The sequence below is a fragment of the Martes martes genome (genome assembly GCF_963455335.1).
Source record: "Martes martes genome assembly, chromosome: 7".
In the NCBI taxonomy this organism is placed as follows: Eukaryota; Metazoa; Chordata; class Mammalia; order Carnivora; family Mustelidae; genus Martes; species Martes martes.
The window spans coordinates 52,945,445-52,970,030 of NC_137894.1; the positions used below are offsets into that span (position 1 = coordinate 52,945,445).

The window sequence follows — 24,586 nt, forward strand, 5'->3', positions numbered from 1 at the left end:
GTGATTCTTTCTGTATAAAGTATTAGAAAATGCAAACTAATCTGTAGTGACAGAAAACAGATCAAGTGTTTGGGGAAGAAGTATAAAGGGACACAGGAAATTTTTGAAGATGATGAATAAAGGGGCACCTGGGTTACTTTGTGGGTAAGCGTCTGCTCAGGTAATGATCCCATGGTCCTGGGATTGAGCCCTGTATTGGGCTCCCTGCTCAGTGGAAAGTCCGCTTCTCCCTCTCCCTCTGCTTGCTGCTCCCCCTGCTTCTCTATCAGATAAATAAAATCTTAAAAAAGGATGATGAATAGGTTCCATGTATTGATTGTGGTAGTGGTTTAATGGATATATATATACACACACACACACACACACACACACACACACACACTAAATATTAAATATGTACAGTTTATTATTTGTTAAACTTTAGGGTTATAAACAAGTAGTTCCTTAATATCACATATCCACTTAATATTCAAATTTCCCTAATTATTATACATTTTAACGGCTTTTAAAAAATAGGATCTTAAGCAATGTCCACACATTGTATTCAGTTGATGCAATGTCTTTTAATATATAGCCTCCTCTTTATTTTTTTTCTTACAAAATATTTGTTGAGGAAACTGAGTTTTGTGTCCGAAAGATTTCTGTTTTCTGATTTTTCTAATTATATCTTCGTGGTAGTGTTAAACAGGTTCCTCTCTGACTTCTATTTCCTTTAAACTGGTAGTTGGTAAAAAGCAGTTGAAGCTTATGTTCAGGCTAGATTTTTTTTGGCAAGAATATTTAAGTGTTGTGAAGTGTATTTCCTATTGTATCACATGAGGAGACATATAATGTCTGTCTCCTTGTTTGTGATGCTGAAGTTGATGAGTGGTTTGGATGTTATCGGCTTGATACATCCATTATACAGTTCCCTGTCAGCTTCCGTATCTGTTTTGGTTTTGTATTCATGCTCAAATTGAACAATTATTTCTGGAGAAAAACCGAAAATATGGAAATAAAGAAAGCTCTAGTAGATTATGATTTTTGAGTACCTAAGAGTTTTTACTGTGGTTGCTTAAATAGAGAGCTTTCCTTTATTTCATTTTTACAATTTCTGTTTGTCTTCAGGACTCAGATCTGGTGTGACATAAGATTTATTTCTAGATACTTGATTGCCTCTCAAATTAGATTCACTGCTGCTGCTTTTTTAACAACCTGTACTATCTGTCTTCTGTAGCACTTACTATTTTATATTTATTGACTTTATTACTTTCTTGTCACTCTCCCTCCACCTCAGGCCATGAGCTTCTTGAGAAATAAGACAAGTACTTCTTACTCATCTCTTGATACATAGTAGGTGCTCAGTAAATGAATGTTAAATACATGTGCTTTCTTTAATCATTTAAAAAATGAACTTTAAAATGCTAGTACTTTGATTGTGATGATATTCAGTTGCTCACTACAGGATATACACTATATAAGGATATATTTTTGTGTCTTTGTATATATTTAAATTAAGAATTATTTAATTACCTTTTAGACTGTGTATCTGAAGGTGTGAGATGCAGCTCCTGCTCATGAGTAGTTTTGAAGTCTAATTGGCAAGAGGAGACACACCTGGAACAGTCAGTGCTCAGTCATGTCTTCATTTAGGCCCTCAGTTATTTGTTGATTGTTAGAGTCCTAAACTATGTGACGTTAATTTACTATGTACCATAAAAAGGTGGTGAAGGAAGAGATCATTGAAGATAGGAATCAAGAAATGATTGAGAGAGGAAGATTTTAACTCAGTCATGGTCTGATAGGCTATGATGGAATTGAAAGAGACACTTCTGTTTCATAAAAGAAGAAACATTCTGTTTCCCAAAAAAATGAAACATCAGGAAGGGCAGGAAGTATTAATAGCAAAACAAATGAGACTTATTGTTATAAAGTATGCTTTCTCTGTTTGAGTGGTTACAATGAGTCTTCACCCTTTTCTCTGTTTCTTTTTGTGAAAGTGTTAATGTGGTTCACTTCTTAAATCTTTGCCATCTTCTGGGATGCTTGGGGGCCTCAGTAGATTAAGGGGCCTGCTTTCGGCCTAGGTCGTGATCCCAGGGTCCTTGGATTGAGCCCCACATCGGGCTCCTTAGTGGAGAGCCTGCTTCTCCCTCTGCCTGCTGCTCCCTCTGTTTGTGCTCTCTCTCTTTCTCTCTCCATCTTTCTCTTTCTCTCTGACAAACAAGTAAAATCTTAAAAACAAATCTTTGACACTCTTGATCCCTCTGTGAACTTCCAGTGTTAGTGCTGTCCCTCTCTGAAGTTTGCCTACTGCTTTGAAATCTCTTTAATCAGTTAAAGTATTCTCTTCAGTTTTAACAGCCTGGTAATTAACTTATTTACCTCCATTCTCTTTGTCCTCCATTTTTCCTTTATTAAAAAGACAAAACCAAAACCAAAAAGATGTGTTTTATTGTCTGCAGGTTTTCTTTTACTTTTGGAGGCAGGGTAAATACGCAGACATTTTCACTTTTACAGCTGAGGAAATGAGGCTCAGCTGTTTCCAAGGTCACATAGCTAGTTAAGCTGGAAAGCTGGGGATTTGAACATGGGACAATTTGACCTAATCTTTTAGCTACGCTAAACTTTAAGGTTGGATGAATCTTTAATTTTTCACCCAGGTTGTGAGGTTTGATACCTACTACATAGTGAGCAAAAAGCTTTCCAGAGAGCTTGGGAGAAGCAGGAGGAGCCTGGAAGCCTTTGCAGGTTAAACTTTTAACTCCCACTAGCCTCCAAGTGAGAGCACTCACCCCCCATCATTGCACACACAGGGCACTGAGGGCATCTCCTGTCTTCAGGGCCAGACAGCCCACATAGATGAGTAGAACATAGAACCAGAAGGGCAGGCCTTGGTAATCATAACTCAGAGCATATACATATATTTCAGATGCTTTGAGGAATGTTTCTGGAACCTCCGGCACTGAAATCTGGGCCATTTCCTGGAGAAGAATGGATGTGGGCCCAATGGAACCATATTTTTTACTTTGTCAAGTGAGTGTTGAGTGTCCAAGGAGCCTAATGAAAAGCCATGAATGATGTGTGTTTTACACCCCAGTTTTTTAAAGTCAGGTTACTGAGTCTTCGTCACGGACATGAGGTTTTTTTTTTCCTTAAAGATTTTATCTATTTATTTGACAGAGACACAGCGAGAGATCGAATACAAGCAGGGGGAAGCAGGCCTCCCACCGAGCAGAGAGCCCAATGAGGGGCTCGATCCCAGGACCTTGGAATCATGACCTCAGCCTAAGGCAGACGCTTAACGGCTGAGCCACCCAGGTGCCCCTGACATGAGTTTTGACATACACAGAGTTGTATGTGTATAGTCACTAACACAATCAAGAAATAGAACATGTCCCTCCATCCTCAAGACTCTGGCAACCACTGCTGTTTTTCTTTCCCTACAGTTTTGCCTTTTCTAGAGTGTCATAAAAGTGAAGTTGTATAGTATATAGCATTAGGAATCTCACTTCTCATTTAGCAAAATGAGATTGAGACATTCATGTTGTCATGTGGATTAGTAACTCCTTCCTTTTTATTGCTGAGTAGTTGGTAATTTTTATAGAAAAAATATTGAAAAATCAGTCTCGGAAAATTAATCTTTTAACCAAGGTGAGGTGACCATACATCCCAGTTTGCTTGGGACAAACCTGGTTTATGCCTGTTGACCCAGCATAATTCAGTGAAGAAAAAAAAAAAGGTCAGAATGGATCCATCAAATATTTTGAAGAAAGATTCAAGAAGACTTAGTGATCAGTTGGAAGGAAGAAGAGAGAAGTCAAACAACTCCTATATTTTTAGTTGAGAGAAGTTTGATACCAGCAATTTAAAATGTGGTAGCTAGGAAGGGCAGTTAGATGGTTTGACATTGGAAGAGATTGAAGAAGTTTGTTTTAGATGTGTTGACTTGGACTACCAGTGCCAGGTCAGGAGGCCAAATAGAAGTTGGAGGAGAGACTGGGTCTAGAGAAATAGCTGAAGCCTTGAAAGCATGTTTTTCTGATTTTAGTGTAGAGATAAGAGTTGTTGAAAGAAAAGGAACCAAAAGGGAGTAAGGGAGCAAGGAGACTCAAGATACTGTAGTGCTGTGTTCTGTGAATAGATAACTCTGCTTGCGCATGCGAGCGTGTGTGTGTGTGTGTGTGTGTGTGTGTGTGTGTGTGTGTTGGCATCCAGTGAAATGGTGAAAAAGCTGAATGGTGATTAAGAATGAGCAAAGTCTTTAGAGTTGGCTTGACTGACCTTGATATGAGCATCATCGGTGTTATAAAATGTTTCCTTACAGCAGTAAGTGACCTTGAAGGTGGATTTTTTTTTTTCAGATGAGAGGACAAAATAAAATCAAGGTTGTAAAGGGTTAAAGAGAAAATGGAAACTAAAAAGCACTCATTGTAGAAGTTTGGCAGGAAAGAAAAGTAGAGAAAGAGTATAGGAGTTGATAGAGGAAACCTGAGCATGTTTGAAAGCAGAAGGGGAGGAATCAGTTCAAAGGGAGAAATTGAAGATAGAGAAGTGGGGTGGGGCAGGGAGCTAAGTTCTAAAAGAGGTGAGAAGGCAACAACTGAGAAAATTAGATAGAGCTGTCCTAATTTTGGAAAAGGTAAAATAGAGCCTTCCTATGAAATGTTACCTTTATGTGTTGGCATTTACACCTTTTTCACTTTTTTACTATAAGGGTATTGTATAATTAAACTGTATTTTATAAGACAGTGGCCTCATTAAGTTAAAGTATTCAGATTATGAAAATAATTCATGTTCATTGTAGAAAATAGAGAAACCTATAAATGAAGGGAAAAATCACCTGTAATTTCACTAGCAATAAATATCTTATGTTGATGTTTTGGTACAGCTCTTTTGAATGCATTAATCATTTATATATTATACACACACACATACACACATATATATAGTTTAGATAGCTTTTGAATAACCATTTTTTTATCCTCTTTATAATGCCATTTAAAAAAATTTTTTTTTATTTATTTGACAGAGTGGGAGAGAGTGAGAGAGAGCACAATCAGGGAGCAGCAGGCAGAGGGAGAAGCAGGCTTCCTGCGGAGCAGGGAGCCCCATGCAGGACTCAATCCCAGGACCTGAGATCATGATCTGAGCCGAAGGCAGACGCTTAACCAGCTGACCCATCCAGGCACTCCTGTTTTTTGAATCTTCCACTCACAAAACATTCTTTGAAAATAGTGTTTGTAATATTTCATTGTAAGCACTGCTCCCATTTGGATCAACCTTAGCATTCTCAGTTCCGTTTTTTTTTTTTTTTTTAAGATTTTATTTATTTATTTGACAGGCAGAGATCACAAGTAGGCAGAGAGGCAGACAGAGAGAGGGGGAGGAAGCAGTCTCCCTGCAGAGCAGAGAACCCGATGTGGGGCTCGATTTCAGGACCCTGAGATCATGACCTGAGCTGAATGCAGAGGCTTTAACCCACTGAGCCATCCAGGTGCCCCCTCAGTTCCCTTTTTTATCACCTTGTTTTTTAACCTGATCCAAATTTCACTGTTAAACGTTTAAATAAGTGTTGCAGATACCAAAGCAGTTCATAAGTGTCTGGTAGCTGAATATAGAAGGAGGGAATCCATATCCACAGGCTCTAAAGATTGTACCAGAAAAATCTCATCTTTACCTTCTGTTCCTCTCCCCCTCATTGAAATTCTTGAAGAAAAAAGGCCATGTTCATCCTTTCCATTCATTTTTTTGTGTCACAGCTGCGTTATGGGGGAAACCTGTGGTTTGTCTTTAAGCCTTAAAAATCCACTAGTGGGACTTAGAAGAGAGAAGAAAAGGTTACCCTTATAGGGTAAGGGAAGGATAGGAGGTAGGACTCCCTTATAGTTTATGTTCGTTTGTCTCTCTCCTGTCATCTAAGAAGAATTAGTACTCTCATCTTAATTCAACTATTCTGGGTTGTAGGTTGACTCTACTGTGGTTAGGCATGAGTTGGCATTTGATTAATGAAAACAAAGTTGTGGTAGAATAGCATGGATTTTATGCCCTACACTCTGCCACTAACGAAGCCTAGTGTCTTTGGGCAAGTTACTTCATCTCCTGGGCTTAAAAAAGAAAGTTAGGCTAAAGCTTTAAATTCTAAAGCCTCTTTAGTTCTTATTTTTATGTATTTTATTATTATATAATAATGTTTAGGTTCAATTTTCAACCTCAAGACTCTTGGGGAGTATCATTCAAGCCCTTTGTGAAAGTCTGTGATAGTAATTGGAGAATACTTTATACCAGGAATATTAATTATTATAATTCTTTGTATACAACCATGGTTTGATCTTTTTTTTTTAATATTTTATTTATTTATTTGACAGACGGAGATCACAAGTAGGCAGAGAAGACAGGCAGAGAGACAGAGAGGAAGGCAAGCAGGCTCCCCTGCTGAGCAGAGAGCCGATGTGGGACTCATCCAGGACCCTGGGATCATGTCCTGAACCGAAGGCAGAGGCTTTAACCCACTAGCCACCCAGGCGCCCCAACCATGCTTTGCTTTTTAAGAAAAGGAATGAAATTGCCTAGTGAAATTGCAGAGTTAAATGCAATGTAAATAATTGATGTGCTTTAGTATATTAGTATAAAAAGAAAGCTTAAATTAATTTGATCTTAAACTGTAGCAAGTTACTAGAGAAAAAAGTCTGGACATGTTTCATACCTGTATGATGAGTTTTAATCATCACTGTGAATAGGTAGGGAGTATGTGAACATTTAGAGCTGTTTAATCTCCTCATTTGGCAGCCATTGTAGTAGATTATATGAATAGATCCCTTTTCATCTTTCTGATAAGAGATAGCTATATATAAGGGGAATTCAACCTTCCAACTCCTTCTATGTGCCAGTTTTTTCCTGCCTTCTCAAGAAGATATCCATAGCAATCACTTTCTTATCTTTTTTTTTTTGTCTTATCTTTATTTAAGAAAATACGTGTTATAGTCAATGTTCAGAACAGTTCAGCCCTTGTTTTTTATTCTCTTTAGGCTTTTTTTTTTTTAAATTTTTGCATTAAAAGGTTATCCTTTCTAGTTTCTATCCTTTCTAATCGTTGTCTTCAAATACTCAGTCCCATTTCAGATTATTCTCTTTTTGTATCTTTTCAGGCAGCACTGTGGAAACACCTAGGAGCCCCAGCAGTTACTTTAAACTATTTTAGTAGCACTGTCAGATGCTCTGGGGGGGAAAGGATAATCTTATTGCCCAAGAAAGGTGCTACCAAATGTATAAGATATAAAGCAAAATGGAATTTGTAGTGTAAAATCCTTTGTAATGGCACTTTACCAATTGTAATTTGATAATTTACTTTTTAAAAGCTTTATTGAAGTGTAATTTACATACCATAAATTCACCTGTTCTAAATGTACAGTTTACTGATTTTAAAAATATATAGAATTGTACAGTCATCAACCATAATCTAATTTTAGAACATTCCATCACCACATCACCCCCAGAGACGCCTTGTATCCATTTGCAATTATTCTCACTCCCACCTCAGCCATAGGCAACCATTAATCTACTTTCTCTCTCTATGCTCCTTACTTTTTTTTAAAGATTTTATTTATTTACTTGAGAGTGAGAACACAAGCAGGGGGAGGGGCAGTGGGAGAGAGACAAGCAGACTCCCTGAGTGGAAAGCCTGACTTGGAGCTCCATCCCAGGACCCTGAGATCATGACCCACGCTGAAGTCATGCTTAACCAGCTAAGCCACCCAGGAGCCTCTCTATGCTGTTTACTTTTATGGCCATTTCATATAAATGAAATAACATAATCTCTTGTCTTTTGTGTTTGGCTTCTTTCACTTGGTGTGATGTTTGTACATATTGTTGCATGTATTAATATTTTTGTTGTTGAGTAAGTATTCCCAACAGATATATCACCTTTTGTTTTTCCATTCACCAACTGATACACATTTGGGTTGTTTCTACTTTTTGGCTATTCTGAATAATTTTTTAAATCAACATTTGCATACTGGTCTTTGTGTAACATAAACTTTCATTTCTTTTTTTTTTTTTTTAAGATTTTATTTATTTATTTGGCAGACAGAGATCAGAAGTAGGCAGAAAGGCAGGCAGAGAGAGGAAGGGAAGCAGGCTCCCCACTGAGCAGAGAGCCTGACATGGGGCTCGATCCCAGGACCCTGGGATCATGACCCGAGCCGGAGGCAGAGGCTTTAACCCACTGAGCCACCCAGGCACCCCTAAACTTTCATTTCTTATGAATAAATATGTGGGGGTGGAATTGCTGAGTCATGTGGTAAATCAGTATTTAACATTTCAAGAAACTGCCAAACTGTTTTCCAGAGTCATTATGTCATTTTATATTTATATGGTAATGTGTGAGGATTCCAGTTTCTCCACATCCTTCTCAGCATTTGTTACTGTATGTCATTTTTATTATAGCCATTCTAGTGGTTGTGAAATAGCATGCCATTGTTGTTTTAACTTTCATCACTATCATGGTATATCCATGTTCTGCTGTTGTTGGAGTTTTCTGTTAATGTTGATTTTATCCTGTCGATTGGTGGTATTGTCTCATAGCCTTGTTGAATTTGTCTGTCTGTTCCATCAGTCATTGGGAAGGGATATTGTTTGTTTCATACGTTTTCAGATTCTTTGGTGCTCTGAAATTTGACAGTTATGTGTGTTGTAGGTCTATTTTCATCTACAATGCTGACCCTAATTGTACTCTTTTCAATTTTATTTTTTTTAAGATTTTGTTTCTTTATTTGAGAGAGAGAGAGAGATAATGAGAGAGAGAAAATGAGTGGGGAGGAGAGGGAGAAGCAGGTTCCCATGAGCAAGGAGCCTGATGTAGGGCTTGATTCCAGAACCCTGGGATCATGACCTGAGCCAAACGCAGGTGCTTGATGGACTGAGACACCGAGGTGCCCCCATTGGAAATTCATGTCCTTCAGTCCTGTACAGTTTTCAGTTATTTATTTGATTTTTTTCCTTATTTTCCCTGTACTCTTTCTGAATTTCCATTTATTTGGATATTGGTTCCTCTAAGCCAATCTTACCTTTTTTTTTCCCCTCTTATATTTCAGGAGATATCCTCAAGTTTCTCTTCCAGCTTTCTACTGATTTTTTTTTTTTGCTATCTTATTACATCCTGTTTTTAATTTCTAAATCTTTGTTTTTTGTCTCATTTGTGTTTCACATATACAATTTGCTCTTATCTCAAGGATTTCTGAAAGTCAGATTTATTGAGATATAATTTACATATGATAAAAATTCACTCTTTTTGGTGTGCAGTTACATTAGTTTTGACAGGTAACTACCACCATAATCAAGATGGAAAACAGTTCTTTTTTTTTTTTTTTTAAAGATTTTATTTATTTAACAGACAGAGATCACAAGTAGGCAGAGAGGCAGGCAGAGAGGAGGAAGCAAGCTCCCTGCTGAGCAGGGAGCCCGACGCGGGGCTCAATCCCAGGACGCTGGGATCATGACCTGAGCTGAAGGCAGAGGCTTTAACCCACTGAGCCACCCAGGCGCCCCGGAAAACAGTTCTTTGGGAGACTTGAACCATCACTGATGTCAGCATTTTTAGATGTGTGTGTATATATGTGTGTTTTTCTCTGGGACTGATCAGAGTTCCAAAGGATCTTCTGTTCTCTTCCTGGAGTGTATAAGGCTGGCTGCAAGCTTCCATGAGACAAATGGTAGACAGAAGCTTAGATCATGTAAACTTTCACTTGATGCCCTTTTAGGCAATATTCTTCTCCTTCATTTGTGCCTGGTGTTTCCTATCTCAAGGACTCTTGTTTTAAATTTTCCATACAACATTTATTGGAATGGGGAAAGTGATCTTGGAGCTAATTTTGTCTTAAATGGATATTCAGTCATTCTCCCTCTTCTTAAGCCCACATTTTCCCCCACTTCTTGAGGTCTTCAATATTGCCAAGTCCTGAACCTTTGGGGATTCTGCTTTTTACCTTTCCTCATTGCTGATTTAGGACTTGGCTTTCTCAGATCTGCTGTCATTTATCACTTTTGCTTTGCCGTTTCCAAAATGTTACTGCCATCAACTCATCTTTTCTTCTTTGTCCTTATGGGTTTTATGCCTTTAAAAACCCTTTACTATCATTGTAATGAGGTTTCAGGGAAGGGTAGAAGTAATTGCTTAAGTTTAGTCCATTATCTTTAATAAAAGTCCCCCTTTCTTTAAGAAAGAAAAGCTTACCTTGTGCAAAAGATCCTTTATGATCCAGCTTCTGTCTTTCCAGCTTCACTTTTTATTCTGCTACAGTCCACCTCCAGCCTAAGCTCCAGTCACATGCATCTTCTTAAGAGATTGCCAAACAAGCCATGTTGCTTCATGCCTTTCAGTTCTGCACATGCTATTTTTTCAATGTGCTATTTGTCCTTTAAGTCTCTGCTCAGTGAAGCTTTGCTGGCTCACATGACTGCCCCTCTATTGGAGTGTTTATTGTATTACTGCAATTATTTATTTCTTAAAAAGTCTCATCCTAAAGGTTTTTTAATCTGGGGGTGCAGCTGGAAGGGATGCCCATGGATTAATGGCAGGAAATCTCAGAATACCCTGAAATTATTTGCAGATTTTCATGTTTGTGCATATTTTTGGAAAATTCTCTAAGGCAGATTTTCTTCTAAGAGTGTACATCAGAAATGCTGTGGAGCTTTTTAAAAATATAATTGCTTTGGGCTTCACTCCAGAGACCTGCTGAGGTATAATCTGAAGTTAGGGGCCAGAGGATATATTTTCTAAAAGCTTCCCAAGCGATTCTTTAGAAAAGCATCTCTGGTCTGTCATCTTCATTAATTCTGGGGCTTGGCATATAGTGAATGCTCAGTAAACATTTTAAAAAGGAACGAAGGAGAAACTTGTGTTCAGGTCATGGCCTGAAATAAATTTCCTGTGTGAAACTTGAATGCAAGTGGGGGAATCACTAATTTATTGTTATATAAAGGAAGTAATAGTATCTATTTTCCCTTCTTTGAGATAATTGAACAAATGGGAAATGGTGAATTGTTTTAGCAAAGGTAGAGGAAAGCTCTGGAGACCTTACTACAAGAATGAAAGAAAAATTTAAGGATCAGGCATAAAACTAGTCAGATATATATAGTTTGATTTTTGTTTCCCTGCTGCTTATAGTTGTATTTTTTTTTTAAAGATTTTATTTATTTATTTAACAGACAGAGATCACAAGTAGGCAGAGAGGCAGGCAGAGAGAGGCGGCGGGGGGGGAGGAAGCAGGCTTCCTGCCGAGCAGAGAGCCCGATGCGATGCGGGACTTGATCCAGGACCCTGGGATCATGACCTGAGCTGAAGGCAGAGGCTTAACCCACTGAGCCACCCAGGCGCCCCCTTATAGTTGTATTTGAACCAGTGATTTGATTCTAAAACTAGGCTTCTATACATTTGGATGTCATTGATATATACTATTTATACCTGACTTCATAACCTCTAAATTTAAATTTAATATATAGCCAGTGACATAGAAAATGGGGAGATTGACATGTTGCATTGGCAAAAAATACCTCATATTATTTTTAACTGATTGCAAATAAGGAATGAGAACAGGAGCCTAATTTTCTGCAATGCCCGGCCTTGTGTTTCCTCTGTTTAAGGTTTTAAAACGTGTATAAATTAGAACTATGTTCTCTGCTTTACTCATAAACCTCTTTTACATAGTGTTGTATTTTTGTCTGTTAATGATCAGGCTCTTATGCATTTTTTATTTTCCATTTCTTATTTTTGTTTTGCTGTTTAGGTATTTAAGAGATTATGGCATCTGAAGCCCACAATGTTAAAAAACGAGGCTTTTGTAATAATATTGAGGATCATTCCACTGATCTTCCTAGAAAAAGGATCTCTAATTTTACTAATAAGAACATGAAGGAGGTAAGTGCATGGTTTCTAGGTAATGGATAAGACAGTATCTTAATCTTTTCTTGCTACTATAGCAGAATACGATAGACTGGGTGACTTACAAACAAAGGAAATTTGTTTCTCACAGTTCTGAAGGCTGAGCAGAAGTACAAGATAAAAGCCCTAACCAGTTTGGTATCTGGTTAGAGCCTCTTTCCTGGCTTATAGTTGGCTGTCTTGTATGCTGTGTCCTCACATGGTAGAATGGGCAAAGAGCTCCCTGGGGCCTCATTTATAAGGTCACTAATCCCATTCATGAGGGCATCATCCTCATGACCTAATCATCTCCTAATATCATTCATTTTGGGTTAGGATTTCAATGTGAATTTTGAGGAGACATGGTCATTCAGTACATCACAGATAGTTCAAACTGTTAAGTCTGTAGATAGTTTTGGTTAAATTATTTAAACAGTAGGAAGATGATAATTTGCTTAATCTCCCAGAATTAAGTGGAATTAACAAAATATTGAAAACTTTATATTCCAAAAACTCTAAAAACTTTATGGACAGTATGCTGTTTTAATATGATACCATCTGAATATTGTAGTTTAATTCTGAAGAGGACTCTGAGGTGCTTTTTGTTCACCTTTGCAAGGCTCATTCATGCTGATATTTCTTTTAAACGATATTAAAGGTCAATACACTTATCAACTACCATGTAAGTAAAATATATGACTAGTGGCATGGAAAATAGGGAGATGGTTATGTTGGTTTGTCAAATATACCTACACACAGTGGTGTTTCGCTACAGACCGAAACTGCTGCTTTAATCTGAAAAATTTAACTATGGAATTTCAGATTTTTTGATATCAGTCACAGAATTTACATAGCTTCACAGAAGAACCTAAATATGCTGTTAACTATCTAGTTTTATTTTTCAGGTTAAGAAATCTCCAAAACAGTTGGCTGCTTACATAAGTAGGTAAGGCTTCTTTAAAGTTTGTGGGAAACAAAGTATTGAAAGTTAGGTAAGAATGAAAAAGAGGGGGAAAAAATAAGTCTTCTCTTTTATTATAATAAGTAACTTATTGTCAAATAACTCCACTGTGCCAGTCACAGTGGAAAACACATCAGTATTTCTCTAATCCTTACAATAATCCTAGTAGAAAGGTATCATTGCCCCTAATAGTTGATGAGAAAAACTAAAGATTTGTGATTTGTTCAGGGTCATACAGCTAGAAAGTGGTAAAAATGGCATTCATTCCCAGATCTTTTAAAACTCTAAAAGCATTTTCTACTAAACTACTGGTTCTTAAAATGGATCTGAGACAGTGGGGTAGTTTATGAGGTCAAGACAATATTCATAACAATAACATTAATTCACCTTCCTCATTTTCACTCTTACAAATAGAGTTTTCCAGGGGCTACATGATATTTGATAGTGGATTGAATGCAGAAACAGATATGAGAATCCAGCTGTCTTAACTAAATATTAGAGATTTTGTGCAAATGTAAAAAATGGTGCCATTCTTCTTACTATATTTTATTTTGGAAAACGGGGTTTTTTGGGCAAAATATTCGATGTTATTATGTAATAAGGTTATTTTTTCTTAAAAGAATCAGTAAGTTTCCTGAGTGATACAGTAAATATCAGTAGATAATGCCCACATAAAAAAATTATTTTGAAACCTCAATTTTTAAGAGTTACAAGGTATTCTGAGGCCAAAACATTTGAGAATCACCATATGAAACTGTGAGGTTTGCTCTGTTGTGTTTTATCTTCTGTAAACAAATTAAATATACTTAAGTTTAAAAATAAGTATTCTTGGGACACCTGGGTGGCTTGGTCAAGCATTTGCCTTGGGCTCAGGCATGATCCTGGGGTCCTGGGATCAAGCCCTGCAGCAAGCACCCTGCTTAGTGGGGAATCTGCTGCTTCCTCTCCCTCAAACCCTCTCCCTACTCATGCTCTTGCTCCCTTTCTTTGTCTCTTTCAAATGAAAAAATAAAAAAATCTCTAAAATATATAGTGTATACTCATATTTGCGCAATTCAAATATATTTCATTTTTTAAAAAATCTAGTTATGCTTCTTGGTTTAATTTAGTATAAAGTATCCAGATGATTTGTAATTTTTTCCTTTTTGTTTTCCTCTATGATCTAAGAGTTAACATTTTTAAGATTTTTTTTTTTTAATTTATTTGACAGAGATTACAAGTAGGCAGAGAGGCAGGCAGAGAGAGAGAGGAGGAAGCAGGCTCCCCGCCAAGCAGAAAGCCCGATGTGGGGCTCAATCCCAAGACCCTGGGATCATGACCCGAGCCGAAGGCAGAGGCTTTAACCCACTGAGCCACCCAGGTGCCCCTAAGAGTTAACATTTTTAAAATTTAATTTACTTCTAATTTTAATGGATTGTGATCACAAAATGTGGCCTATTAAATCTTTCTGCTTAAAAAGTTGTAAAGGTTTTCATGTAGTTCTTTTTCATTTAAGCAAATCAATTCTTCTTACAGAACAGTTGGACAAGCTGTGAAAAGCCCAGATAAACTACGTAAGGTGATCTATCGCAGAAAAAAAGTGCATCATCCTTTTCCAAATCCTTGTTACAGAAAAAAACAGTCCCCTAGAAGTGGGGGCTGTGACATGGCAAATAAAGAAAATGAACTGGCTTGTGCAGGTCACCTGCCTGAAAAATTACGCCATGATAGTCGAACATATTTGATTAACTCCAGTGATTCTGGTTCTTCACAAACAGAAAGCCCATCATCAAAATATAGTGGGTTTTTTTCTGAGGTGAGTCATTTAAATGAACTTAATTTTAATCCTGTTATACTACTCGCTCTTTTGTCATATTCTGCTAGCAGAGTCATTCATTGCCTGTTGAATTCAGACTGAGTGATTCTAATTCCCTGAGACAGTTTTCTAGATTAACCAAATTTGAATCAATAGTTACTCCATTTCACTGAGTTAGTGATATCTGAGATGGAATGAAATGGTTGACAAACTGCTATAAATATTCAGAATGGCAAGTTGGCCAGCAGAAATTTAAAGGAAAGGAAAAGAAGAAATCTGCACTAAAAAGTAGACCACCAAAGCCAGTTATCCAGGAACAAATGTTTTTCTTGACTTTCGGAATTGCCATTGGAAACTTTGTTCAGGCAAACCTGCTGAGGTTTGCTGTTCTTCTAGCTCAGGTGAAATTAGTTGTTTGAACAGGCTCAAGGGAATTGGGGGGGGCAGGTTTGAAAGAAATATTCTAAAACTGGATTGTAATGATGGTTGTATAATTCTGTAAATTTATTAGAAATCGTATTACATACTTTCGGTTGGAGAGTTTTATGATATAACACCTCAAAAATTAAAAAAAAATGATCATTTGAAGAAATAGTTTAGAAACATGAGTTTATAATCATTATTATTACATATTATATATGTTGTAGAAAATGAACCTAAAGGAAAAAATTATTCATAATCTCAACATTTGGAAATAACAGTTTAAATTTTTGACATATCTTTTCTCTTCATATTGTACATGTTGCTTGATTACTTGATTTTTATGTTTAATAAACTTGGGGTTTTTTCCATGTAATTAAATAATCCTTCTACAATTTTTTGATGGATACATAATGTTAATTTCTTTTACTATGATTTGCTAAACCTAGTATTGTTTCTATCTGGCATGACAGCTTGAAAAACATTTTCTATGGCATACAAACAGAAAATTTTTTTTTAAAGATTTATTTATTAAGAGAGTGCACATGTACAAACGAGGGAGAGGCGAAGGGAGAGGAAGAGAGACTCTCAGGTGGATTCCTGGCTGAGTGCCGAGCCCCACATGGAGCCGAGCTCCATGTCACGAACTGAGATCATGACCTGAGCAGAAACCAAGAGTCTGAAGCTTAATCAACTTGAGCCACCCAGGCACCCCAGAAAAAAAAAATTTTTTTTAAAGATTTTATTTATTTATTTGCCAGAAAGAGACACAGTGAGAGAGGGAACTCAAGCAGGGGGAGTGGGAGAAGGAGAAGCAGGCTTCCCGCCAAGCAGGGAGCCTCATGTGGCACTTGATCCCAGGACGCTGGGATCATGACCTGAGCTGAAGGCAGAAGCTTAACAACTGAGCCACCCAGGCACCCCACCCCCCGCCAAAATTTGTTTTAATTAAAATGGTCATAGTGCATAGGTGAATGAAAATGAGCATCATGTTTAGGATAATAATTATGAGTAAGATGAAAGAAAGATGGAAATTTAAATGTTATTAAGTAAAACCATAATAAAATGATGCAAAAGAAAATTGTATTTGCCAGTGAATATGTTCTTTCTTGTAAAAATAAGATCCTGGAGTAATAGAAAGTAATTCCAGGTGAAGTGAAGGAAGTGCATATAGAATCTGTGAGAAGAAAGGAAGTAGGGGGGCACTGGGTGGCTCAGTCACTTAAGTGTCTGATTTTTTGTTACCACTCAGGTCGTGATCTCAGGGTCATAAGATTGAGTCATGGGTAGGGCTCCAGGCTCAGGGAGGAGTCCGCTTGGGATTCTTTCCCCGTTTCCTCTCCCTTCCCTTCTTCCCTTCCCTATGCATATGTGTATGCTTGCTCTCTCTCTCTAAAGTAAATAAATAAAATCTTAAAAAAAAAAAAAAAGGAATCAGGGACTATTTGACTTAATAGTGAATTAACATGGATCCTAGAGAATAGGATGGTAACCAGACTTAGTGTTAAAGAGAATCACTGTCATGCTAATTCATTCACAGATACTTTTTGAGGGCTCCCAACTCTGTAATGCATTCTGCAGGCTCTGAGGAATTACATTGGTAGATGAAAAACAGGCACTGCTCCTACTTTAATGTAGTTAGAGAAGTGACGAGGCCCAACACTAATCAAATAATCAAAGAAACTACATACCCTGAAGAAAAAGAACATACAATTATATAACCCAGAAATCTGGCCTAGATTGGGACCTAGGTTGGTTTGTCAGTTGAATTGAGGGAACAAACATTCTGAGTGCAAATACCTTTAAAACAACCAAAAAAAGCTTCAGTTGTACATTTGAATTAGTGCCATGGTGAGTCATTTTTTTCAAGGTCCCCCTTTTACTTGCTCTCATTTTGATTACTTTGCACTTGCACAAACCTTCCCTAACAAGACAATAAGTTTATTGATTTTTCTTTTTTTTTTAAGATTTATGTATTTTGAGAGAGAGTGCTCATGTGCATGCAGTGGGGAAGAACAGAGGGAGAGAGAGTCTTAAGCAGACTCTGCGCTGTGTAGCCCAACACAGAGCTTGATCTCACGATCCCGATATCATAACCTGTACCAAAACCAAGAGTTGGTCACTTAACCAACTGTGCCACCCAGGAGCTCCTTATCTTTTATTATTTCATACCTTTTTTTACTGACTCACTAGTTTCTGCTCTAAAAACCTAAATCTAAAAGTGGTAACATTATCTTGTCAAAATTCAAATACACATCACCTTTTGACCCAGCAGTTCTATGCCTATGTATATATATACCCAAGAGAAGTGAAAACATATGTCCACACAAACACTTATAAATAGATGTTCATAACATTCATAATAGCCCAAAGTGGAAACATTCCAAATGTCCTTCACCTGATGTATGGATAAATAAAATGTCATATATTCATATAGTGGAATATTATTTGGCCATTATAAAGGGGTGCAATACCAGTATATGCTACATTATGTATAAACCTTGAAAACATTATGCTGTATGAAAGAAGACACATCAAAAAAGCCACATATCGGATCATTAAGTTTATATGAACTGTCTAGACTAGGTAAAGTCATAGAGACAAAAAGTAGATTAATGGTTGCCAGGGGCTGGAAAGAAGGGAGAATGGAATTCAGGGTTTCTCTTAGGGGTGATGAAAATGTTGATTTTAAAATTGATTGTGGTGATGGTTGTACAATCCACAGATACACTAAAAACTACCAAATTATACATTTTAAGTGGTAAAGTTTTATGGTATGTGAATTAAACCTTAGTCTGTTATTTTAAAAAATGGATGTAGTTGTTCTAAAATTTAGTTGTGCTAAAATTAATCTTACCAAAATGTATGTATAAGTGTACATATTTACATACATAAGGATGTTCACTGATGAATAGTTTTAATAGGGAAAAACCAGAATCAATCTAAATAAATTTTTAGTATATAAATTTAGTATATAACAACTGGAGACTATATAATTATTTTTTGATTATGAGGTTGATCTATGCTTTGACATTAAAATCTTTATAATATATAAGTAAAAAATAAGGTTTTAAAAAACACAGCTATTATAATATTTTAATTTTGATTCTATAATTTGTCTGTCTAGAAATGATTTGGAAAGATGCATACCAGTCTGTTAACTTTGATTACTTCTGAGAAGTATTACTAGGTTTTATCTGGGCAGATAGAGATTATTCACTTTTTCTTTGATACAGTTCTGTGCTATTTGAGCTTTTTACAATAGGAACATTTTACCTTATTATATTAAAAAATGACTGAATGAATTTAAATACTGGTCATAGAACTGAATTTTTGTGGTTCCCTTCCCATGTTATTCAGTATATATTTACCTTTGCCTTTAATCCACAAAATAAATTAAATCCTAGGTTTGTAGGTGAGTTACAAATAATTTATTTTACAAATTATTGAGATTTTAAAAGAAAATGGTAACAAATAAAAAGTACTGATAAAAAAATAAACAAGTGCTGGGGACCTGGGTGGCTCCGTTGGTTAAGCGTCTGCCTTCTGCTAAGGTCATGATCCCAAGGTCTTGGGATAGAGTCCCACATTGGGCTCTCTGCTCAGTGGGAAACCTGCTCTCTCTCCCACTCCCCCTGCTTGTATTCCTGCTCTCGTTGTCTCTCTCTCCCTGTCAGATAAATAAATAAATAATCTTTAAACAAACAAACAAAGTAAACAAGTCCTGGGTGCCTGGGTGGCTCAGTCTTTAAACGTCTGCCTTCGGCTCAGGTCATGATCCCAGGGTTGTGGGATTGAGCCCTACATGAGGCTCCCTGCTCATCGGGAAGCCTGTTTCTCCCTCTCCCATTCCTCCTGTTTGTGTTCCTGCTCTTGCTATTTCTCTCTGTCAAATAAATAAATAAAATATTTTTAAAAATAAGTAAATAAACATGTCCTAAATGTATTCAGATCATTTGTTTACTATGTTCAACTGCAACATTCCTTTTTTGGGGTCAGTAAAAGGAGTCACCTCTGCATAATTTTAAAACATGTCTACCAGAATAATTTAATTGGAAAAAAATGGTTTCATGTCATGTTTCAGTGTGTTTTTTAACAAAGTAGATTACTGCCTTTCAGGTTTCTCAGGACCATGAAACAATGGCACAGGTTTTGTTCAGCAGGAATTTGAGATTGAACGTAGCTTTAACATTCTGGAGAAAGAGAAGTATAAGTGAACTTGTAGCTTATTTGGTGAGGTAAGTGTGACCTTTTATGCTTTTGTTCAGTTAAGTAATTTCCATGTTTTGTCTTGAAGTGCCTCTTTTTTTATGTGTTATACCGGCTAAAATTCTAGACTCCCTATATTTAGCTTCAGTAGCAACAATATAGTTGTTTTTTTTTTTTTTTGCAACAATATAGTTTAAATTACATTTATCATCAGTCTAAGAGTAGCCAAAATACAGAAAACTGTCTGTTTCATCATATTGAACAAAGCTATTACCTTCTCTAGGATCCTTATATGTAAAACTAAGAGATACCAGTTTGGGAGAAATAACCTTTTAAAAATCCCCTTTGAGTCAAAATTTTAAGCATGGCTTTCCTCAGTATATTCAAGTCTCTTCTCAAACATCATCTTTTTCTTTTCCCCCCTTGAGAGAGAGGGCAGGTGGGGAGCGTGGGGAATGGGGGTGGCAAGCAGGCAGAGGGGGAGGGAAAGAGTCTTCGAGCACGCTCTTTGCTCAGAGCCCCACACACGGCTAGATCTCATGTTCCTGAAATCAAAATCAAAATCTAGAGTCAGATGCTTAACCTTCTGAGCCAACCAGGCATCCCAGTTCTCTAATATTATCTTAATGAGGCTTTCCCTGACCACCTTGTTTAAAAATACATATTTCTTCACTCCCTGTCTCTCCTGTTATATTTTTTTCCATACCACTTACTACCGTCAACTTGCTCTGTATATTTTGCTTGTTATCTGTCTCTGCCTTCTTCCACACCAGATCCCCACATACACTCTGAAATACAAGTACTGTCTCTTTGTTTACTGCTGCATCCCCAGCACCTGGCTCATCGTAGAGACTCAGATTATTTGCTGAATGAGTAAATTTCTCAAAAGCAGTGTGAAGGTTATAAATAAGGAAATCAGCACTTTAAGCAGTTTTGTACCCACAGGATAGAAGACCTTGGAGTTGTTGTGGATTGCCTTCCTGTGCTCACCAATAGGTAAAAATATTTTTCAGAAAAAAAGTAAGTTTAAAGAAGGACAAATGACTTGTTCTTATTTTTACAACTTAGTTTTTATTTTAGTTTACAGGAAGAAAAACAATACATCTCACTTGGCTGCTGTGTAGATTTGTTGCCTCTAGTAAAGTCCTTACTTAAAAGCAAGTTTGAAGAGTAAGTGCTAACTAATGTGGCTCTCAATTCATTTTTCTCTTTCAACATCCTTGATTTTGTTGCTTGTGAGTGCCTGTCATGAGACATGCATGGTTTCTGTTTCCAAGGAGCATATAGCCCAATTAAGAAAAGAATATGAACTGATTAAAGAGTAATTACCAAAGCATCTATAAACAACTTAAATAAACTACAGCTTTTTAAAGTACCAAAATGGGAAAAATCAATGTGAATATTTGCTTTTTGAGGTGGGGGCAGAGTGTGTCTTTTGTGTAAAGGCTTTTGGGTGAAAACACTTGAATAACAAAATGTCATTTCAGATATATAATAGTTGGTTTAAACTGGCTTCAAGCAGTCATAAAAAGGTGGTGGTCTGAACTGTCATCCAAAACAGAAATTATAAATGATGGGTGAGTGTATTTTTAAAAATAAATTCAGTCTAATAAAATATTTTTTTCAGGAAAGTGGTTTGACTAAGCTAGGTTATAATTCTATTCCATGATCATCATTAAATAAAAATTTATTTTCTTCATTTTCAGAGAAATATTTAATTGAAATAGTGTTCACGTGTGAAAATTATATATGGAAGTTTAATTCCAGAGTCCAGTAACCCCCTCTATCTCTTTTTCTGGCAGAATCTTATACTTCGTTTTAGGAAGAAAAAGCACAACAGTGGTTTAACCTTCATACCTGTTACAATGAGTAAGGGAGGAAAAAAGAGATGGCTTTTGGTGGGTTAAGTATTGAGGAACAGGGATGGAAGCATCCTGTATCCTATAGGTCTTTTGACTACGTAAACATTAACCTGAGAATCCAATGTGGATGATCATAATTCTAAAAATTATACTATAATCATCATAATTTGAATATTGCCTTGATGTAAAAATATGTGGGTATTCTACCAGATGAATCAGATTATCATGAAGCTGCAAAAAAATATCTCCCAACAGTCTTAAAAATTTTCTCTCTAGGCTCTCAAAAATTTCCCACTTCACACCCAAGACCAGGTTGTCCAAATGCTGCTCCAAATGCCTAGTTTTCTTTCCTACTTTAACAAATAAGTCATCTTTAATTTCTGTGATTGACAAATAGTATTTTAAAGAGTTGCTTCATTTCAAATGGTACAATTTCTCTTGATAAATACTTGAAAATTTAAAACTGTGTTCATTAAGTGCTATTTACAAAGTCCGTGTTCTTATATTTGCATTCTTTTTTCTTTTCTCATAGAAATATTCGGATTTTAAAACAACAATTAAGTGGATTATGGGAACAAGAAAACCATCTTACTTTGGTTCCAGGATATACTGGTAATATAGCCAAGGTAAAAAAGTTAACTTAAAAAGTAATGCTTAAAATATCTATTTAAGCTTAATTGAATATTAGAAATAATATATTAGTATTATGCATTTATACATGAAGTCTTTCAAATGTCCAATACAGTACTATTCTAATAAAACCTAAAATCAGTTTCATATTTACAAATGTTTAAGGTCCTCTGGATATGAATATGATTTTGGCAAGGAACACAGGAATTAGCCATTGAATGTGTTTCAGGTGCAACTGTGGAAGTGATGTGCTAGAGGGAATTTAATGAACTAGCTCCAGTTAGAGAAAAGGTTAAGAAGGCATCCAAAAAGAGTGACACTCGGAAAGCAAGGGGTGAGGAACGTAACAAATACTTTCAGGATATTATTTTTCACTTGGCTTTTGCTAATGTCATGCTTTTGGGACAGTAAATGTTCAGATCACAGTATGAATTTGACATTGTTCTTTATTTTCTTAGCTCTTAAAAGATATATTGCTAGTTTGGATTTTAATATTTAAACTCCAGAAAACATTGGTAGTTTAAATATAATTGCAGAGGGAAAAAATCACTATTAAAAAATATTTGCACCTTTTTACTGGGCATACTGCTATCATAATTGGTCATTAATCAGAAATATACAAGCATTCTTTAGTTTAAAATATACAGTATTCTAAGTAAGAGGTATTGTATTGTGGACTTAGTTGTGAAATTCTCCTTGGATACCTTCAAGAAAAGAAGCAAAAATGATGTATCAAACAAGTATGTGACCACTTACATAATTTTACTCTGTAGAATTCTTAATGATTAAAATCTTATGAACAATTATCAATTTCCCAGTTTTTTGTTGTCGTTTTAGTTGTTCTTTCAATAGTGAGGGGGAAATGAAGTAAAAATTGATAGAAAATGAATATAGAGTATGTATGATATATCACCTTGTTCTGGAGGTACCATGCATTCTTGTTAGTGGTACTGAAAATATATTGTCTCCTTAGAAATTTGCTTTCAATTACAATATTTTATAAAGAGGGAAACTTTATTTTGATTATGACTCTAGATACCGTATTTATTATTGAAGACGGTATTGAGTGATTTCAAAAGTTCTGTGAAGTTTCTTAAATTGTGATTAAACCTCGTTTACAGGGTTAAGCCCTCAATTGCAATTTTTCCAGGGTAGAAATCAGAAAGGCTGTCCTCAGGCTGGGCTAGAGTGTATACAGCACTAAAGGAATTGATGGGAATGATTTAATGATTTTGCTTAGCTATAAAAGCAGAGTTGTTTGATCATAGGAACCAGAACATTCACTCAGCACCTAACAAACATTTATTGAGCATGTGCCATCTGCTAGACACCGTGCTAAACGCAGCTAAAAAAGTTTAGTACGATACATTTTTTACTCTCAGAAGATCACAAGGAAGCTAAAGCAAATTAAATGATAAAAAGGGAGAAGAAAATGGTGTGTGCATGTGTGTATTTATTGTACCAGCTAATGAAATGTTTTTTGTTTTGTTTTCTAAGGATGTAGATGCTTATTTATTACAGTTGCATTGAGAGACTTCATCTACTAAAGAGCATTTGATTATTCAAAAAGTCCCCAGACTAGATTTCCAAAAAAAAAAAAGAAAGTCTCACCTGAGAACTGTGAACTGTGGAAGAGATCAAAACCCTTTTTTTTTTTTTTTTTTACTTTAAAAAGCCACATATGAAACCACTAATGAAACCCTAGCAATCTACTTCACATTGAAGTGGAAAAATATCCAAAAGGAGCAGCTTCAACTTCAAAGAGGTGAAAATGCACTATGAAGATTGTTCGCCTTTGCTGCATTTGGGATTTATATGGTTATTTGGTAACATTGTTTAAGAACTACTGGGTCTTAATGCAGTCCTGCATAAGAATATAATTTATACTATGTCAGAAAGAAGACAGGACTTATTACTAGGAATCACAAAAACCAATCATCGTGACTTTTGTGAAGATTGTGTTTTATAAGAAAACACTTAAACGTGTGCAGCTATTTTCTTATTTTGAAAAGACTTTGCAAGTTTAAAATGTCATAGCAAATAATCAATACTAAAAATTTGTCCACACTGAGATACTGTGTATACAAAATGCCTTAATTATTAATAAGCCAATGCATATGATACCAATATCTGTTTAAAAAAATTAAAAGCAACCATGCTTCTGGCATGATAAGATCATGGAATTAAATCAGGGGTTTCCACTCATGTAAAATGTTCTTGTTAAAACTATTCCATACCATTTTTAAAACTTGAGAATATTTTTACTATCTCTGATTTTTCTTTTTGCCAGAATCATTGTGTCATGTATGTATGTGTTATTACTATATAAAAGAAAAAGGTGAATATGTATTTCTATGAATGCTTAACTAGAAATGTCCATGGAGTTGGCTAATTTATATTCACTTTTTATTGTATATAGAATCCTAATATTTTCAGTTCTGTATCATTTAAGCTTTCTTCATTTGAGTAAATTCACTAAATATTTCTATTTTTTGCTTTTTTAAATTCTGCTTTTATATCAGTTCTAATTCTTTTTCACTACTTATGTTTTAAAGAATTACATACAGTGCTTTAGAACTGTTTACAGTTAGTGCTGACCTTGTGTTCTAAATTCCAACACTTTACATTACTACCTCCTCCAATGGTTGGTATGAAATGCCAGCAGACTGTCTGAGGTCTTTTTTTTTTAATACCATTTTTAGTGTCAATGAACCCACTTCTGGAATGTCTTAACAGCTGCATATCTTATCTTGAAAGTGATAGGGATTCAAAATACCACTGTTGATGGTTTGTGCATCATCTCATCTTTATAA

At 36.0% G+C, this 24,586-nt stretch overlaps 1 protein-coding gene across 3 annotated transcripts in view; it reads left to right on the forward strand.

Annotated features, from left to right (window-relative positions):
- The window catches only part of KATNBL1 (katanin regulatory subunit B1 like 1), a 37,619-nt gene extending 13,360 nt beyond the window's left edge, over positions 1-24,259 (forward strand). For 2 of the 3 annotated variants that reach the window (XM_080809008.1, XM_080809009.1), the window contains 9 exons: positions 11,763-11,893; positions 12,802-12,842; positions 14,373-14,652; positions 19,192-19,310; positions 20,227-20,277; positions 20,362-20,451; positions 20,769-20,858; positions 21,676-21,769; positions 23,271-24,259. In XM_080809008.1, the coding sequence (XP_080665134.1) occupies positions 11,777-11,893; positions 12,802-12,842; positions 14,373-14,652; positions 19,192-19,310; positions 20,227-20,277; positions 20,362-20,451; positions 20,769-20,858; positions 21,676-21,769; positions 23,271-23,303 (915 nt within the window). In that variant the 5' untranslated portion in view covers positions 11,763-11,776 and the 3' untranslated portion in view covers positions 23,304-24,259. The remainder of the gene's footprint in view (positions 1-11,762; positions 11,894-12,801; positions 12,843-14,372; positions 14,653-19,191; positions 19,311-20,226; positions 20,278-20,361; positions 20,452-20,768; positions 20,859-21,675; positions 21,770-23,270) is intronic. The other variant, XM_080809010.1, reaches the window with a different exon arrangement.
- Positions 24,260-24,586: the final 327 nt, after the last annotated feature.